The 21,070-nt window shown below is 36.8% G+C and overlaps 1 protein-coding gene across 4 annotated transcripts in view; it reads right to left on the bottom strand.

Annotated features, from left to right (window-relative positions):
• Positions 1-21,070, bottom strand: part of afap1 (actin filament associated protein 1) — a 95,023-nt gene that overhangs the window by 35,936 nt on the left and 38,017 nt on the right. For all 4 annotated transcript variants that reach the window (XM_021472534.3, XM_073918469.1, XM_021472533.3 and 1 more), the window contains exons 2-3: positions 12,114-12,242; positions 11,862-11,944 (exon numbers count right to left, since the gene is read on the bottom strand). In XM_021472534.3, coding sequence (XP_021328209.2) covers positions 11,862-11,944; positions 12,114-12,242 — 212 coding nt within the window. The remainder of the gene's footprint in view (positions 1-11,861; positions 11,945-12,113; positions 12,243-21,070) is intronic.

Here is a 21,070-nt window from a genome sequence, read left to right as displayed (position 1 = left end):
GTGTGACCCCCCTCTTGTGGATCGTTCACGGAGTGTTGCGTAGTGTGAACACCACAGAGATCAAAAGACACAAAGTCAAGTCTTGTAGTGTGAACAGCACAGCGATCTGCTGATGTTTAAAATCCTGTAGTGTGAACTAGGCTTTAGGGTAATTAGGCAAGTTATTGTATAACAGTGGTTTGTTCTGTAGACTATCGAAAAAATGTAGTTTAAAGGGGCTAATAATTTTGACCTTGAAATGTTTTTTGAAAAATTAAAAACTGCTTATATTCTAGCCAAAATAAAACAAATAAGACTTTCTCCAGAAGAAAAAATATTATCAGACATACTGTGAAAAATTCCTTGCTCTGTTAAACATCATTTAGTAAATATTAAAAAAATTAAAGGGGGGGGCTAATAATTCTGACTTTATCTGTATATATTCATTCATTCATTCATTCATTCATTCATTTTCTTTTAAGATTAGTCCATTGATTAATCTAAGACTGTCACAGCAGAATGAACCGCCAACTTATCCAGCATATGTTTTACGCAGCGGATGCCCTTCAGCTGCAACCCATCTCTGGGAAACATCCATACACACTCATTCACACACATACACTACGGAAGATTTTTTTAGCATACCCGTCTTTGGACTGTGGCGGAAACTGAAGCACCCAGAGGAAACCCACGCAAATGCAAGGAGAACATGCAAACACCACACAGAAACATCAACTGAACCAGCCGAGGCTCAAACCAACAACCTTTTTGCTGTGAGGCGACAGCACTACCTACTACGCCACTGCGTCAGCCTGAACTTTATTTATCTCCTTTAAAATATTTTTATTCTCGCCTATGTATTTGAAAAGGAAACATCTTTCTTTTATCATTTTACAACCTGTGTGGTAAAGTTACTTTTGGGTATTATCTGAACATATTTCAGTTTTAACAGATTTTTTATTAAATATAACCAGGCTAATGTTCTTTTGTGCTGACCATCATTATGGATCCGATAACTTTAATAAACATTCCAATAATGCTACTGGAAGAACATTTATTTATTGCTTAGAGAACCTTGCCCAAATGTTTTAAGAACATTCCCTACACTGAAAAAAATTATTTAAAGATGATTGCTTGGATTTACTACATTTTTTACGTTAAGTGGTTGTAAACAATTTATTTGGACTGAATTTAAACAAACAAATTAAGTTAAACATTATTAAACTTGATTTGTTTATTTAAATTCAACACAAATATATTGTTTGCAACAGTTTTGCATGCAACTCTTTTTTCAGTGTATTAAATGGACCTCTAACGTCATAATTGGGTACAAACCAACCAAAGGCCTACAGTATCAACATCTGTGGCAAGAGTCAGAAGGGAATGTTAATAAACAAACCTGTCAGGAATAAAAAACTTGTATCTATGCTAAAAGAGCAGCTGGTCACGATGAGTACAAGAAAAGAGAAGGAAGAAAGTGAACATACAACACAAACAAATCAAAAAACGGATACTAGATGCTAAACAGAAAGCATAGTGAACTGCAGATTAGAAAGATGAGATTTATACGACTGGCCAGCAAGTTCTGGAAAAATACTTCAGGGCTATTTGTGTTTTTTTTTTATTCCCATCTGGAGGCATACCAGTAGAAGTGTGGGCACCTTCCCTAACATAAGTCACTTGGCCAAATTTCTCAGTCTGCGTTTAAACAAAAACAACTGTTGTAAATAAAGCTAATACCTGACAGTCTATCACTTCTTTAATGAGTTCTGTAACAAAATCTAGAGTTCTGTCTACACAGGCAGCATTTTATGTCATCACAGACACACACCTGGCGCCAAGACTATACTGAAAAGTGTGTGGCATAATTAAGGTACTTTCTTTTGACTAAATTGCTAGAACTGCATGCCTACTTTGTGGAAGGAAATCCTAGAATGCACTACAATGAGGTCAGAGGGGAAAAAAATTATGCTGGCAGTAAGATAAATGTTAAAATAACTATAATACATTTATCTTTATATAAAAAAAATAACAACAGAAAAAGTTTAAAGTGCAAAAGTATGTTTAAAACAATCAAATTATCATAATACATTACATTACATAATACATTACATATGATGTGCATGTTAAAATGAATTGACAACTGTATATCATTATACTAAATATTATTACAGAATTCACCTTTGCTAATTGTTTTCTAATTGCAACTCAGTGCTTCCCACACATAGACTTTACTTGGGTGAGCCACCCAAGTATATTTACGGCCGCCCAAGTATATTTTAAGATTTTTTTTTTCACCAATATTATCATCCTTTTACACTTTTTTGTATCCGCCTAAGATAACCAAACATCCACGTTCGATTAACAAGTGGAAAATCTTTTCTCGCTTCATTTCATACTGCTCATGTGCACAAGAACTGTCAACAACACTTCCTCAGACAGTCTTATGTGCACTGCAAAGACCCAAAGAGATGAATCATTTTGAGGCTTAAAAATGCATCTGGCCCATGTTTCTAAATGTCCTAAAATGTCCAGGAATGGGTCAGTTGGCATTTCTGTGTGGAGTTTGCATGTTCTCCCTGTTTGCGTGGGTGCTCTGGTTTCCCCCACAGTCCAAAGACATGTGGTATACTGTAGATGAATTGAATATACTAAATTGGTCGTAGTGTTTGTGTGTGAATACAAGAGTGTATGGGTGTTTCCCACTGTTGGGTTGTGGCTTTAATTCCGCTGTGGTGACCCCTGATTAATAAAGGCAAAAAAAGAAAATGAATGAATGATCACTATTATATTCTAATTATTAATTAATTATTAATAAATATCAATTTTAGAGACATTGTGTGTTTTTATTTACTTTTTCTGTCATTTATTTCTCATTTGCAGTATATGTTATTCATTAGATGATGATATATTATACATTTTATACATATCCAAAATACTTTGTCAATCCATTACTAAATGTCATGCCAATAAAGCAACCTGAACTAGAGAAAAGAGAGAATGCGAGAGAGGGTGCAGCTATGTGCAGATGGCTCCTAAATAGCATAAAAATAAGAAAAATAGTGGATTTCGTTTTTATATTAAGTCTTTTTTTTTACTTTAACCTATTAAAAAACAAACGGTGTGAAACAGTGTGATAATAAATAAAAGTATTGTTAAAAATCACATAATCTTTTGTGTCACATGTAGTTAACCATTTATGTGCCATGGGTAAAGGATGTTTCAATCAGGTTACCACCGCAAATATAGTTCAAACCTGTGGAAAGCAACGGTTCAATTGATCACATTCTTTCGCAGTGTATTAATGTTAACACAAAAAAACTAAAAACATTTGTGCATTCGTATATAATATATGTATAGAACCACCAGAACCTCATTAGTGTGTGAATGGGAATGTTTGAAAGAAAAAGAGAAAGAGCGATTGTGTGTATATGAGTGCAAATGAGCATGCATACGTGAGTTACAACGTGTTTAAGACCCTCTGATTTGAGTACTGGTTAGTTGGGCCCCGCTGGCAACACATGTGACAACCTGGTGTTGTCATAACGACACAGGCTCTCCAGAGCCTCCCTCATTTCCCAGGCTGCATGCAAACAATTATGGTTGATGACAAACTCGTATAAACGCTTTTCATTTTCCTTCCCACCCCCCCTCCAGCACATGGAAAGTCTGTCTTTATTTCTTTTTCTTACATTTTGTTTCACAGAGCGCCTTACTTTTCCATCGCTTTTCAGGTGGGGGAATTACAGCACATTTCATGAGACCAAAGGACCAATGATCAAGGTTGCCACCTGGCACACTTTACTACCATGGTAACCTCAATATGGTAAAATATCATAACATGGAGCATGAACAGCTGTTTACATTGAAAACACTGAATGAGAACAGCTCATGGAAAGTTAAAACGGATAAGGAACAATATAAAATACGTCTCGCTTATGCTCAGAGCTGCACTCTATTTTCCTTTTAGAAATGAGCTGTGATAAGACTTCTATGTTCAAATATTACCAAAAAATGATCTTTAGACTGTTGATGTTGGCCAGAGAAGCATGGCCTTTGTTAACATGGCCTAAATTCGCTCATTTCCTCCTTTAGTATATTAGCGAGCAAAAAAAAAAAAAAAACTGCATCAAAATGATGTTATGTTGGAGTGAATTCTGCATTGAGTTTGTGTTGCTGCTGCTGGTTCCTGAGGATTTTTGTTTAAATGTGTAATGTAAACTACAACAGAAACTGTAATATTTTAGTGTGACCTCTTGGCAGATAAGAGGAGGGTGTGTTTGACGTCTGAGGTAGACAGGGATACTTTATTTCAGCGATAGTCATTACAACTTGGCTTTAGATATAATGAAGACCAGAACATGCTAAATTCCCCATACACTCTTTATGTGTATGGGTGGTTAAGTGTGTACATGCTGTCTATACATACGTCTGCAGACATGCATATCCAATACAACACTTGGCTGCAATTTTCTTTTCATGCTTTTTTCTTTATATATTTCTAAAATTTTCTCTAACCCACTTTTAAAATACACTGCATAGTGGTAATACAAAACAACTATATACCATTCAAACCCATTAAGGGTAGGAACGGTTTCTTAAAGAAAAACAAATACTTTGATTCAATAAGGATGCGTCAAATTGTTTAAAAGTGATAGTATAGACATTTCTAATCTTACAGAAGATGCAGACTAAATTAATTAACAAACATGAATTAATAATTCAACTTATTGTTTAACTAGCTAAAAAGTTGAATTAATTAATTAACAGAGGTCAACAAAATTATAAATGTTCAAATAACAATTTCACAGCATGTATGTTAGTTAACACTTACCCGTTTTACTTAACAATTAACAATTATTAAGTAAACTTAACGATAGTCAATTTAACAATGCTCCCTTTAGGAAAATAACTAAAGAGTAGTGTACATTGTTCAATAAAGAGGGGGCTGGGAAACAATAAAATACGGAAAGAAAAAAGGTAAAGAGTTGTTTTTTTAAAGGTTGACATTACCAGTCCAAAAACTTCTCTGAATACAGAAGCGCCATTTATCAGTTCCTTCCATACCATCAAACCATAAACAGCTCAGCTAAGCACAGAAGACGGCTGTGTTACTGCCTGTTATGGTTTCAGTTCATCAGGGCATCTAAGCCCGGAGGGAGGACAGAATTCCAGGCAAAACTGCAGTGTGAAGAGTCTTGCTGAAGCAGCGTTCCGTACCAGAGCCGCTCAAGTATTTTTAGGCGAAGTTCCACCTCTGATCTGAGCTGGAAGTCTATATGGAGCTGATTTGCTCCTAGCAGAAGAAAGTCCAATTCCACCCATTCATGCAACATCTAGTCAATCAATATGTCTGTGCATATGTATAAAGCTAGATACTTGACCTAGATTTCAAAATCTAGCTTCAACACTCCCTTTCCACACCATTTCACCTCACAACACAGTGTATAGTGCTGTTATGTGGTCCGTGGTAAGTGTGAGTGTTAACAGACGTCTGGGCCAGTCTGGGTCTATTGTATTGGGACTGGAGCACAGGGTAGCCAGGAAACTGCACTTAATCCTACAATATTTCAATCGTTTAACATTCACATTTCCTCTTTTGGCCGCCTTGATATGGATTGTATTTATGCACAACATCTTGATCTTACTTTCACACAAATTCACGCAGTGAAGTTAGTTGTGGTAGACTTGTGATGGTTTTCTATGTGTTTTGCAGAATCTTTTCTTTCTCAACTGGTATTTCAGAAACTTTCCAGCAGACTTGCACAAAAGGCAAGTGAAAAACTGAAAGCTCATTTTCCCGAATGAAGTGACTATATAAACTGTCACTTGCTATATCCTATAAAAGATGTTCAGAAGGGTAGAAATCTCCATCTGTATTGGTATTTCCATGGCAACAGACAAAATGCATTGTTGTGCATGAATCATAATTCATTTTCCTCCTTTTGTCCATGACACAATGAGGGATTAGGTCATTGCATTCCAGACTGCGGTTAGCCCTCCTTAAAAGGGAGGTGGGGGATACAGTAAAGTCCTTCACTTTTGCACAACTGAATCTTGGGATCTCCATCATTGGCTTGCAGGCATAGAAAGAGAAAACTTTAATCCAAAACTAACTAGTTTGCCTGCAATGATAGACTCTTGTCTAAAACAGTTATTGCTACACTGTAAAACCCAAAAAGTTAAGGTAACTTAAACTGTTTGAGGATACCGATTGCAACAAACCATTTAAGTTCAAAAAGGAATCTTAATGAGTACTGTGAACTTAATCTATTTGAGTAAATGAAGCAATTTGAGCACAGTAAAATCCGATTAATGAAGTGAACTCAAATCAACTGAGTACTGTAAGTAAAACCCATTAAGTTAAGTCAACTCAAATCCTTTGAGAAAACCGATTGCAACAAACCATTTGAGCTAAAAGACTAATCTATAAGTACTGTGAACTTACTCCATTTAAATTGAAGTAAGGAGGTATTGAATTAACTTATTACATTCAACACTGAGTTCAAAACTCTTTTTAAATGAGTAGAATTAACCGTTAGTAAATTTTGAGTTAACTACACTCATTTTATTTGACAAAGTTGACTGTTGTTGGGTTTTACAGTGTACAGCATGTAATATTTGGGCTTCATTTCATTTTGGGAGATTCAGAGAGAATGAGAGATAAGGGGAAAACAAAAAGGACCAAATAGAACTAAAAATGCTCTAGTTATAGGGGAGGATCTTAAAAACTGATAAAACAGACTCCCTTTTAGGTCACAAAGAGCAGACAGATAATGGATTTGTCTGTGTTCATTAATGTGACATTGTGTGTTGGGGTGCACATTTGGAGGCTGGGGGATGCTGGTGGGGAGGAGCAGAAGCCAACATCAACACAGATGGAAGTCATCATTGTCCCAGCGGAGTCAGTTATGGCTTCCCCATATTCTCTTACACACGCTCTTTCACTGCTCAGCTACAAACGGCAGGATGTAATTCGGCAACTGAAGAAAGTGTATTAGGGACTTACCCCCTCCTTGACAAAATCCACAAATGTTTATTGATATTTGGCAGTGTTGTCTTTGAACTCACTGTGCATGATAGTATGGGAGGGTTACATCACATCTCTGTATTTTCAGCTTCTCTGCATCAAGTTTTTAAGATGTCGTGTCAAAAAACACACCACAAGACGTCTGCGTTCTGTTCCATTACAATGCCTTCCATCTAGCTTGCTTTGAAAGGTAGAACTTGCCCTAAAGCAGCACTCAACACTCACACCAGGGGTAGTACTGAAATGTGTTTTTAAACAAACCAACATAAAAAGCAGTGTTGAGTATCACACAGTACAAAGAGGCATGACTGGACCAACAACAAAAATGTTGTAACCTATGGGGCTTTCACATGGTGTACTTACAGGAACTAGCCACCAAGGTGGTCCCCTAAGAACAAAATATTGGGTTATTTTGCTGGTTACATTTGCACTAAAAATAAGAACTCTGACATTATGTAAACTAGCAGAGAGCAATGTCATTTAAGTCCTGGATTCAACAATGTCAACAACTGGATGATGAAAAATAGAGAGGTTTCTGGATTTTGCTAGTAGTCCATTGGTCAATCCAACATTCTTTTTTAAAGTTGATGAATGAATAAATCGGTCATTTATAGACCGTTTTAATGTCTAAAGTATTTTACAGTCAGGTAAACCTGTTTGCACAATCCTGCCATAAAATGTTATGGCTGGAACAGAGCTAGATTGGAAGGCTATGGCTGGTGAACGAAATGGTAGTTATCACCTTGGCGTGGTCTCCCATTCAAAGTAACTAGTCCCACTACACTGGTGAATTAGGACCTAGAACACAGTCCACAGGCATGCAAACCCCTCCTGGTCTCACTAACAACAAGAAACCAAGCTTTTCCAGGTGGTCACCTTATAGGCTATGACCAGGCTAAATTCAGCTTAGCTTATTTGGGCAACCAGTCTTAGACTACAGAATGACAAGACTCTATGTTCAAAGAGACAGTTACTGTAGTAAGTATAGGTAATCAATGTATACTTACATCACTGCTGGTTTTAATAGTTGAGTTATTATGTGACTCCCATAAGAGCAAACTTTGCATGCATGTACACAACCTGACAAAAGTCTTGATGCTTATCCAAGTTTTAGGAACAACAAATGTGGCTTTTATGAAAGGCAAAGGCCTCTAGATGCTTATTTTACTTATTTAAGTAGAACAGTTAGGTCTGACTTTGCATAGACAAAAGTCACTTAACAGAAATAATGTACAATGTAGAATATAAAGTCATGATGCAGTGGAAAAAGAATTCATATTGTGCATTGGAGCTTGGAGGACTGCATCCATACATCTCTGCAATGACTCAATTAACTTATTAATAAAGTAATCTGGAATGGCAAAGAAAGTGCTCTTGCAGGACTCCCAGCATCAAGATTCTTTGAATTCATCTTTAATGCCTTCTTCATCTTTCCCCAGAATTGCTCAATAATGTTTATCTCTGGTGACTGGGCTGGCCAACCCTGGATCACCTTGACCTTCTTTGTTTTCAGAAACTTTATGTGGAGGCTGAAGTTTGAGAAGGAGCGCCCTCTCCTGTGCTTTGTAATGTAATGGGCAGCACAAATGTTTTGATACCTCAGGCTGTTGATGTTGCCATCAACCCTGCAGATCTCTCGCACACTCCCATACTGAATGTAACCCCAAACCATGATTTCTCCTTCACCAAACCATGAGAATCTTGGGTTTATGTGAGTTCTAATAAGTATTCTGCAGTATTTGTGACGATTGGGATGCAGTTCAACAGATGATTCTTCAGAAAAAGCTACCATCTGCCACTTTTCCAAATCATCAACTAGAAGTCAAGTTATTATTTGTTGCTCTTACAACTGGGATGGGCGACAAGACTTTAGTCAGAGTACAGTAAGCATAGCCCCCATTCATCTCTAAGAAAAGATCACAATTGGAACTAAATTAGCACCTAGCAAGCCTCATGAAGCATCAATAGAAAGTCGGATATTTCTCTGCTGGGTTTATTATAGTGCTTGCACAGGGAAGAGTTGCAGTGATTTTGCTGCCAAACATTCATAAAACCAAAGCCACAGAGTTCAAGTCAACACAAACACACACACACACATGCTCAGAAAGTCTACAGACACTATTCTCCCCCTTGCGTACTGTGGCGTCTGCTGTCCTGTCCGCGGCCCTATCTCACCACCCACATGCCCAGTTTCAGTCCTCCTTATTCAATCCCTCAGTTTCTCTCCTGGTGCGATTTTGAACACTCATAAGGGCCATAGAAGGCTTTAGTCAAACACACACACATACTGAATGTGCAGAATTAGGTCTGGCAGGAATATAACAGAGAGTCAGTTTATAAACCTGGCTCACTGACGCAATACTAAATCATCACATAGCTGGGGAGAGAAAGAGAGAGAGAGAAGAACTGCATGGAGCAGAGGGTGTGGCTGATGAAGAGCAGGAATAAGAAAAACTAAACAGTACAGTGGAAAAGAAAAAAATGGTGGGCGACTTTCAGGTTCTGCCTATCCTCAGGCAGGTTTTGCACAAGCAGAGGTCCGACCTTGGACTGTAGTAAATGGATATTTCTATCATTTCATCTCACACAGTCTACCCCACAATCCTATGCCCCCTCACACCTTCCGGGAATGGGAACCGCCTCACACACACATACACGCACACCAGGGTTAAGCACGGATGGCTGAAGTAGGAAAGGATGTTTCTAATTATACTGTAAAGCGCTGAGTGCGTAAAGAGTGCACTGTTAAACAAGGTGCTGGGATGTGTGCGCTGAAAATGACCAACCATGACCCATGAACACCTGCTATTTATCACAAGCATCTGCTTCTGCCCTCAAACAAAGATCATTGTTGCTCTAAGTGTCACACATATGTGAGCCCGTACATACATACAGCCGTAATCTGTTTCATGTGTGACGGATGAGACCACATCAGGGTCGCGTGTCGGTAACTATGAGGTCATGTGACAGAAAACTGATGTGAACACTTCCTGCTGCTGTTTTACAGAGCTCATAAAACAAACACTGAACACTTTACAAAAAGACACCATCAAACCACCAGCAAGTGGCAGTCAGGGTTCATACATAAGACAACATGATTACTGTTTCAGGACTTCACACTTGTAATAATCAACTGCTGAGGGACAGAGGTGAGAGAGGTGAGGTCATACATAAATACTCCTTGATTAATTAGGTTGCTGCGGTTCACCGGGTTAAAGTTGCAGTATGTAAGTTTGATGCCTATTGGTTGAACTAGGTATTGCATGCCTGGTTCAAAACACACAAGAGCAGGTTGCCGGATTAACATCATCAACAGGAACGAGCGTGACTTTTGAGCCTAAAGGCTGATTTACGTGGTGTTCAAAATGAAAGCAGTGGCACACAATAGAAGGAATATTTTCAATATTAAAAAGAGTTTTTGTTCTAACGGTCACCTGAAATTAATATTTTAGAAATGGCTTTTATCTCTTGCAGCTGAACAAAAAGACAAACTGACAATGATCACCTCAGGTACACCTCATGTGCTTTATTTAGTGCTAAATGCTAATTGCTAAATGACATTTATTGCCATACCACTGAAAAGTAGCAGCAGATAGTTCACCTCAGATCTATGCCTTTTGAAATTGAACTTTAGTACTGTAAGTTCAGTGCAAGCCAACAAATATCAGTGATTCAGAATGTACATTTTATAATGTTAAATATGTTTAATATGTGTTAATTAGATTATAAACCTTACCATATCGTTGGAGAGCAGTGAGTGCACTATGAATGGCTGTATTTAAATTTCTGTCATGCTGCGTCTGGTGCAAACAGCCAAATTGCTTATCACTGTGTTTCTTGTCACATAGAGTTTTTAGGGTTTTTATTCGATGTAACCTTCTTACCTAATGTTTTCATTCAGAATATTTATATTATTTGCTAATTAATAACAACCTCATGTGGAACTCTAAATCTGTGTCTCATTTTGCTACTGTCCACTGGAGGTTTTTGATAGTGAGACATAATTTCTGGACTGCTAAAGCAAACAAACTTATATTAGAAAATCAATGAAGACAAGGTTTTTGAGAGTTTGTTAAGTAGAGTTTGGTCCATATATTGAATCATATCTCACACAATCATTTTTTTGTTGTTTATTGGACTGTTAGGCATGTTATTTCGTATGTTATTGTCAGACTACTTTCACCATCTTTCAGATGAGACGATAAACTAAGGTCCTGACTCTCTGTGGTCATTTAAAATCCCATGGCACTTCTTGTAAGGAGTAGAGGTGTAACTCCGGTGTCCTGGCCAAATTCCCTCTCGGCCCTTAACCATCACGGCGTCCCAATCATCCCCATCCACCGAATTGGCTCTATCACTCTTTCTTCACTCCACCTACTGTATAGGTGATGTGTTGTGAGCACACTGATGGTGGTGTGGAGAGACCCGCTCATGATTGTGAAGCGCTTTTGGTGTATGTTCGAACTCGAAAAATGTGCTATATAAATACACATTACATTACATTTATTGTAGTTTACTAGACTTTTTGGCATGTTATTCCGTATGTTATTATTTAACTACTTTCACAAACTTTTTTCTCACAGAAATATTTTTACTAAAATGGGTGAAATTTTACATCATTTTGTCAAATTCCAAAGATTATCCAAAGGAAAACTTAATGAGAGGCAGCTCTTATTGTGTGCAGTGCACACACTGAAAATAGTGTAATCCCAAAAAGTCCAAAATAGATGTAAGTAACCTTTAAAGAGACTATACACAAGAATAGAACAAAATCGCATGGTATGTACAGATCACCAATGATCCACTACATCCCTAATAGTTGCTGTATGAATTGTAATTTTGCAACACTTACCATCCAGGGGTGAGGAATCTCTGGTAGGGGCATCTGGGGAGGGGCCGGGAGAGATGTGTGTATCTCTGTCTTACATGAGGGTTCTGAGAGAACAAAGCACACACATTCAACACATTCAAAATGCTGAAAAACCTTAATGATTGACTGATTTTAAGAACACTTTAGTTATGATGATGAGATGTAGTGCATTGTGAAGAGTTCAACTGTGGTCAAAGGTCAAAAGAGCAGTTAAAGGGCTTTTTTTCCACTTACCTCTAGTGGCCAGAACTCTGTGCAGGATGTTTAATATTTGCTGTTTCTTCTCTCTCACTCCAGCAGTCAAATACTCTCTGTCCAACAACTCCAGAAACACTCGTAACTCTGCCAACAACTCCTCCATCGCTGCAAAAACACATACAATCATAGATTCAATAAGCACTTCAAATATTCAAACTAGAACTTTGGACTGATATCTAATACCTCTGAAGCATCAAATCTTGTGCTTTGTTGATTTTCTCATATTGACACTGTAAAAATGGTCTGTGTGCTTTGTGCTGCCCTGAGATGTTGGCTGGCATCTAGTAAAAACAGTGAATTATGGGTATCTGTTGGCTCGGCACCTGAGGAATATCAAAGGCTATCAAATGTGAATTGCAGCCCTGGAAAATCAGAGGTCTATAAAACAGCATTACAATGGGCTCAGGCCCATACAAACACATAGCTGAAGGTTTACATAAGACTGCAGACTAGAGGGGGGGTGAGGATGGCTGCTGTAGGGGCAGCTTCTTGACGTAAAACAGAGAATAGAGCGCACTGATTAGAGTGTGCTATGAAATGAAGTGTGCATAGCAAATTGAGTGTGTCAGTGTATGACTGCTGGTCTAGATTCCAGCCACCAAAACTGGAGCACTTGCATCTGGATATAAGCCAGTTTTTCTTCAGGTTGGCTAAAGTTCATTTGAATGCTGGTAGCCTTTCCTCGAGAATGCACTTCAGGGAAGCTATGTTTTTATCTACATATTTACATGGGTATAACTGAATATAAGTAACGCACAAAAAGATGCTTGATAAAAGGACAATGCACATAGAATCATAAAATAGTGAAGAATTGTAACGGATTAAGTTATACGATTTTAAGAAGACATGCTAAGCGTGTTAACTCTGATAAACTGGTCGAATACTGTAGGAGACACTTTTTTAGTTGTAATTTTCTTTCACACCACTAGAGGGTGTATAATGTATTTATGCTCTTCAAGCAATGACCTAGGGGATATAAAAGAAGGTCAAACAAACTTTCTGAAAGTAATGGACTTGAGAATTAGTGGTGGGCTAAGCGAGGCTTCAAACCTACTGAAGAAGTCTAAGCAAATGGGTCGCAGCTTCGAAACGTTATGAAATCCGTTTCTATATTTTTATGTATTGCTCTGCAACAGCTTCAGCAAAGCAGTTATGCAAATTAAGGTATTAAACACAATGTTGTAGAGTTGAGGTTTCAAGTGATTTAGTGAAGTGGTGAGAGTTCCTGACTAGCATGTATGAATAATAGGTTTGAATCCAGGATGATGCAACTATAGATGTTAGTTTTTTAAATGCTCTGTTCTTCTATGTTTTTTATTTATTTTTTAATTTTTTTTACATTGGTCTGAAATCCTTACGAACACTTTGTGAATAATTATGTCTTGTTTTGGTCATAAAAAGTAAAATTATTAAAATATATCAAGTCTTAACTTCAGAATATTTGTACAAGTCGGAATTCGAACTCAGCAGAGTTACTCTGTGCCTGCGAACAGTCCACTAGGCTGCACGAGATTGAAATTTTTCAAACCCTGTCAGTCACATGCAGATTGGCCAGGTCTTGAAATGCTTTTGAAACGACCAATGCTTTGAATCATTTTAGTCATGTGACCTGGGTGTTTTGGATCATGATTCGGTAGTGTTTTAAAATGCTTGCGCTCAGGGAACTCGACACTGTGTCGAAACGACAGTTTCACGTCAGCCTCCCCTACTGAGAATGGGTTTATGTCTATTTTGATGTTTACTTTTTTTACTTTTGACGAAATGGACAATAAATGGATTGGAATATCCAACTTTATTTTCAAAGGTATAGAAATTTGATTTTATTATTAAACTGTTCGTAAACGTGTTATCGAAACATGTCAGAACACTTTTGATGCACATCAAAAGCCTTGCCTCAACAGTTCCTATGAACTCCATTACACTACGGATCGATCTCAGAACAATATTAAGTTTCCTACCACAAAACATCCACTTTTGAATGCAAGATCACTTGACATTTGATACATTTTAACACAGTGTCCTTAATACTGTACATGTAACGAACAAGATTCTAGTGACAAGCAATTTGTCTGTCTGCACCAGACACGGCACAACACAAAAGAAACACTTAAATACCAGCTATTCATTTAAAAACTAGAAACTGTATTCCTAATGGTAAAGGTTGTAATCTAATTATTATATAGCAAACATATTTAACATTATAGGAGGTTTATAGACTACTGAGTGGCTGATATAGTTGACTTGTACTGCGTCACAGTTCTGACTTTCATTTTGCAACTGTTTGATAGTTATTTTACTTTCAAGATACTTTACTTATCAGCTTCTGCTTTCAGTATGGCAATAGATGTCATGTAAAATGGTATTCAAATGTACACTGGTAGCAATTAACACTAAATAAAGCACATAATCAAAGGTGATCCTTGTCAGTAAGTTATGCTAATGTTCAGAAAGATCACATTACAGAAATATCACAGAGACATCACAAAAATAGAAATAATTTCTAAACAGAAATTTCACTCGTCACCATCACTAATGTTTAGGATAAAAACTCTTTTTAACATGGAAAAGATACATTTTATCACATGGTGTGGCATCGTGTCACATCACGTGTACTTAGAACATGGTGTTATGTGTTATCTCTGCACTCTGAGGCATTTTATGTAGGAAAAAGTGCTACAGTTGTTTCTCCGGTTGCAATACTTCTTTTTTATTACTGAGATCATGCGCCAGGTTATGCATTGAAATTTGGATTTATTATGAAAATATTTATCTTCCAGTATGTCATATACACAAGTCAAATTTGCAGCTGTGGAATTTTTTTCAGTTCAGTTGTCCATTAAATTTGATCTGGATTTTGTCTAAGAGGGATACACTAAATGATTGTTAGAAAAATCTACTATACAAGGTTTGTGCACTTGCGTCATAGTTAAACTGATTGTCCAAGTACTGATTTAGAAGGGCATTAAAGTGTCCTTGCACAAGTACAATCTAATTGAATCAAAGTTGATTTCCTAGATAATTCAAATCACATGTACTTTTGTCCAACTGAAAAGACCTTTTCCCACTGTATATGTGCTTGAGCTTCTCCTTAGTACCTGTAAACTGTCTACCATAACACAACAGAGCATTTTGTACCCTAAAATATTCATTCACAAGCCTAAACAACCTAAACATTTTTAACCATTTAGTCCAAATTGTTGATTTGTTAAAAATAGCTTCACAGACATTCTGTTGACTTTAAGTCATTTTTCAACTAATTGTTCAACTAATAAGTACAACTTATTAACAGGAATCTATATGCAGGAATCCTAAAGGTAATTTCAATACCTTTTTGAAGACTTTTTAAAGACCTTCTCAGAATATTTTAAGACCTCATTGCCACTTAATCTGTATCAAACCTTTAACTCAATAAACAGTTGTAGTTAAATAAATCAATGGAGCACAACCATGCAACAGAACTCAGATAGCTCGAAAGAAACAAAGCTTGAAATAATAAATTACGTGTTTGTTTTCAGCAACAGGCTTCAGCCACTTTAAACTCGTCTTTCTCCAACCAGGAGTACGCAAACTTACATTTTCCCATTTTGCCATCTGTTTTGCTCTATGGTTTTACAACATGTGGAGAGTGTCACATCACCGTCCCGCATTTGTCGCAAATAACGTGACATCACCCAGACAAAGGAGCTTGGACTTACACGCCCCGGCCCGAACCAATCGTGAGCACGCCATTGTTAATATTAGGAGGAAAATTAATTTATTTATGCTTTTTTTGGATTCAAACACGTTGAACAACGTTTGAACTAAATTTAAGACCTCGTAAAAATGTGACTTAGACTTTTTAATACCGTTTAAGGGCTGTAATTTTCTCATAATTGATTAATCAACTTTTAATACTTTTTAAGACCCTGCAACAACCCTTATTCAACTAACCCTCCAATGACTGGTTGGTAGTTGAATTGTAATTTAAAAATTAACTTATATCTAGTAGAGTAACTAAAACAAGCCATCAAAATAACATTTGAATCATTTTGCAATTATGCAATTTAAATCAAAGACACAAAATGATAACTAGAAAAAAGTTTCAAAGGGATGTTTTTCAATTTAGAACCAGTATCACTGGGTCTGATGAAATGTTCATTTTAAAAAAGTAAACGCTTACAAAATTTCCAGTTGTTACTGTATCACTCTCTGTCCAACAGCTCGCACATGTCAGAATGAATAAAGCGAATGAAGCACTTTTGGTGACGGTGGCCAAACAACATGAAAGGAAATATACTTTAAAATCCAACCAAGCAAACTAAATCCCTACATTAAAGATCACCAAGTGCCACATAGAAATGAGGACCACCTTCAAACTATGCTTAGAGGCAAAGTTGAGAGAAAAAACAGAAAGAAAATGAAGGGAAAAAACTTTCAACAATCACAACCACCCACATTCACAATAAGAGCCTTCTTCAAGCTCGCCACTGACTAGCCCTAGCATAAACAAAACTAAATGATGAGATGCATCCGACTAGCTCATCTTTAAAAACCAACATACATCCAAGCTAGGTATTACAAATTGTTAAAGGGATTGTTCACCCAAAAATAAAATTCTAATAATTTACTCACAATCAGGCAAGATGTAGGTCTCTTTCATTCTTTAGAAGAAGATTATAGGAGATTTTAGCTGAAATGGTGGTCTTTGGTTATTCATAAAATGTCAATGGCACTTTGAGAGTCAAAAAAAAAAACATGTACAGGTAAATTTATATCCATAAAGTTGCATTCCAGACTGTCATGTATGAGCTCAGGGCTGTTTGAATAGGGGAAAGGTTAGAACATAGTCAATCATGTTCAGTTTCTTGCACGGATTGATCATTTTGCTTAATAAGAATTCAATGTGGGCAGCATGGTGGCGCAGTGGGTAGCACAATCGCCTCACAGCAAGAAGGGACTGGTTTGAGACCCGGCTGGGTCAGTTGGCATTTCTGTGTGGAGTTTGCATGTTCTCCCTGTGTTACTGTGGGTTTCCTCTGGGTGCTCTGGTTTCCCCCACAAGTCCAAAGACATGTGGTATAGGTGAACTGGGTAGGCTAAATTGTCTTTATTGTATGTGTGAATGAGTGTGTATGGATGTTTCCCAGTGATAGGTTGCAGCTGGAAGGGCATCCGCTGTGTAAAACATATGCTGTATAAGTTGGTGGTTCATTCTGCTGTGGTGACCCCAGTTAATACAGGGACTAAGTTGAAAAGAGAATGAATGAATAAATGAATAAATGAATGAATGACTTCAATGTATTATCATTTTTATGCTATTTGGACTCTAAAAGGGCAGATTAGTCAATGGCATTGCCATTTTTTGTTTAACCATGGACCATGGTTTTAGCTGAAAATCATTTACATCTTGGATAGCCTGAGAGTAAGTTCAATGTTAAATTAAAAGCAAATGTTCCTTTCTAGATGACCAATCACTTTAAACACATGCAAACCAAAAAATTTAAAAATACTTAAAACTGACCAGCACCAGGATCAGTCCATCCTGGAGAAGATTTTGAAAAGCTAAGCTAAATTTGGTGTTGCTCATAATGAATAGTATTTACCTTGCTGTTTGTCTAGGACTAGTTTGACAAGCTGACCTAGTGAACTCCCAGAGTAAACATCATTCGCAGCCTTTGCAGTACAAAAATCACATTATTGTACCATTCCGACCCAAATTCAATAACACTGAGGGATGTGGTCTACAAAAGCACTTGTGATTCAGCCAGCATGGAAGAACTAGTATTATTTGTCTGCTGATGCAGTGTGTGTGTGTGTGTGTGTGTGTGTGTGTGTGTGTGTGTGTGTGGATTTGCGTAGGTGTGTATGTATATGTGGTTACGCTCTACCACCCAGGCTGCTGAGAAGCAACATCCTTGAAATTCACCAAAGGAAAAGTGAGTGTGTGTGTGAATGCAAATTACAGACTATCTATCTGTCTGTTCTGTCATCCTATCCGACTCTTCTATCACATCTTAAAGCAGTTCTCTTTAATGAACCATTTAGATCTATATGGTTTTCTATGACCTACCATATATAATCAGGCATAAACCCATGCCAAGTTTCTGTGGAGTATCCACCATCCCACATCCTTCATTCACTCTTTTTTCCTACTATTATCACTCTCCCTCACTCCACTCTCCCTCACTCTTCTCCGTTTCTGTACTGAGCCAAGAAGCTATTCATTTCTCTCACTTCACAAGTGGAAAGTTATGGCAGCTGACGATAAACCTTAGAAAAAAAGATAACAAACAACTTCTTTTGCCTTGCTTCAGAAACCTGCCAAAAACATAAATGTGAACCTCTCGCTCTTCTGTCCTCCCCAACTCATCATCCAGCGCACTGCTTTTCTTTGATGTCTGCTGACAGGATCCAGGCGGAGAGCTGGTGATGACTGAGATACAACACAAGCTCATTCTAAACTACAATCCGGTCTTACACACCAAAATACTTGGAGGCTGAACAGACGGATGGATGGAGGGATAGATAAAAATGAAAGTATGATATTTTCTCTCATAACACCTTCAGTCATATCAAAGTTTTCTAAAGCAGATCAGTTCACTCTGCAGCCATCTTTGTTCTTTTGTGTAAATAACAGGAAACAAGACAAAGCTTCCATCTTTCTACCTAAAATAAATTACAAGTTGATGAAAATTCGATCATCATTTATTCACCCTCATGTTGTTCCAAATACATAAGAAATTCATCACCTTAGGAAAACAATTTGAGAGATTTTGCTGTCCCTCCATTAAAAGTTGACTTTAGTTGGCTCAGATGGCCTAGTGGTTGACACATGCACTCAGGTGCTCACGTTAACCTGAGTTCAATTCCCGCCTAGAGGTCCTATGCTGATCCATCCCCTCTCTCTGCTCCCCACACTTTCCTGTCTATACTGTCTACTGTCCAATCCATTAAAGGTGAAAACCCCAAAAAAGTTTATTTTAAATTCTGACACTTCAAAATGATGTCATAGAGGAAATATAAATGCTCAGGATTTAGCAGTTTATTCATAAACACTTATGAGCAAATAATGTTTACAGTATTAAGATTCAGTCATAGATGTTCAAGCATGCTTGCTTGACATGCTTGAACCAAAAAGGTTTTTTTTTGTGAATGTCACACCAGCACATATGAACCAATGAGGTTTGTTCTAGCATGTCATACAGGTGTGGTTGTGCTTCTATTTATATTCACTGATCCATGTTGGAATATGTGAATAAAAGCCAAAGTTAAATAGGTTCACCATGCCAGGAGTAAACAGCATGTAGATTAAACTGCAGGAATCATATTGATTTATTATTATTATTTATTTATTTTTTTGCCTTTCAAGATCTCCTTACAAATCTTTTAAAGCATTATGGTTTTGGATTGAATAGATGTTTAATGGACAACAGAAATCCCTTAAATTTCATTCAAATATTCTATTTTTGAGTCTGAAAACAAACATGAAGGTAAGTGAAATGATGAAAAAAAAACAGACAATTCGAATGTTATAACTCGATGAATGGGCATTATCAGTGGTTATTAGCTAATAGATATGGGCCAGTAGGGGTCTTTCGCACTTACTGGTAGGCTTAAAAGGTTGTCATCATCCATCCACATGGTTAATCAGCTATAGATCAGATATGGCTGCAGTCGGAAGTTAACGAGAATTATTTATATTATTTATTACATTTCCCATTAATTGCATATTATTAATGTCTACACCTACCCCTACCCCAACCCAAAACCCATACTGTCACAGTAATGTTAAAATAGATCTGTATCTGGAGTCTTCTCTATTAGTCTAGCTGATTACATGGATGATAACAGCATTCTGAGCCTACCAGTAGGCAAAGAAGGCCCCTATTGGCCTACATCCAGCCCATTTTCATATCCAGCTGTTAACCACTGATAACGCCTAGTCAATTGAGTAATAACATTCGAAGCGGGTATAAAAAAAACTGTAAAATAGTAATTTAATGGATTTGTTTACATAAATGAATAGATCGCTATAATAAATGAATAATCTTGTCATCGATCACATCTGTGTGTTCGTTTTACCAACTTCTATCAATAAACCAGTTTGCGCTTTTAGCATTCATGTCCCACAGGAACCCATATTATCAATATCATCTATAGTGATATATATGGGGATATGAATACAAATTCACTAGATGGCTTGAATAGCTCTCTTTGGAAGTAATTCATTGATTTAGACTAATTGGGATTGTTTTTTAGTGGATCGAATCTGCATAAAATATAATAAACTTAAATAAATATAATAAACATATACAGTTGAAGTCAGAATTATTAGCCCATAGCTTCCTTTGATTTTTTTCCTTTTTTTTATATTTCCCAAATAATGTTTAACAGAGCAATGAAATTTTCACAGTATGTCTGATAATATTTTTTCGTCTGGAGAAAGTCTTATTTTTTGTTTTATATCAGTTAGAATAAAATCAGTTCTTAATTAAAAAACATTTTAAGCTCAAAATTATTAGCCCTTTAAGCAATTTTTTTTTCTACAGAACAAACCACTGTTATACAATAACTTGTCTAATTACCCTAACCTGCCTAGTTGACCCAATTAACCTAGTTAAGCTTTTAAATGTCACTTTAAGCTGTATAAAAGTGTCTTGAAAATATCTAGTAAAATATGATATGTTGTCATCATGGCAAAGATAAAATAAATTAGTTCTTAGAAATGAGTGATTAAAACTTTGATGTAAAGAAATGTTGAAAAAATCTTCTCTCCGTTTAATAGAAATTTGGGAAAAAATTAACAGGGGGGCTAATAATTCAGGGGGTACAACAGAGCAAAGGTAAAGTGAAGTAAACATTGTGCTATGGTTTTCTGGGAAAGTCTAACAGTATTTGTGTTCAGAAATAGAATGATTGAATGTAAAATAACATTGCATAGCCTTTATTGCCTA

This window comes from Danio rerio, chromosome 12 (genome assembly GCF_049306965.1).
Source record: "Danio rerio strain Tuebingen ecotype United States chromosome 12, GRCz12tu, whole genome shotgun sequence".
Taxonomy (NCBI): Eukaryota; Metazoa; Chordata; class Actinopteri; order Cypriniformes; family Danionidae; genus Danio; species Danio rerio.
This window is presented reverse-complemented; position numbering and strand designations above follow the sequence as displayed.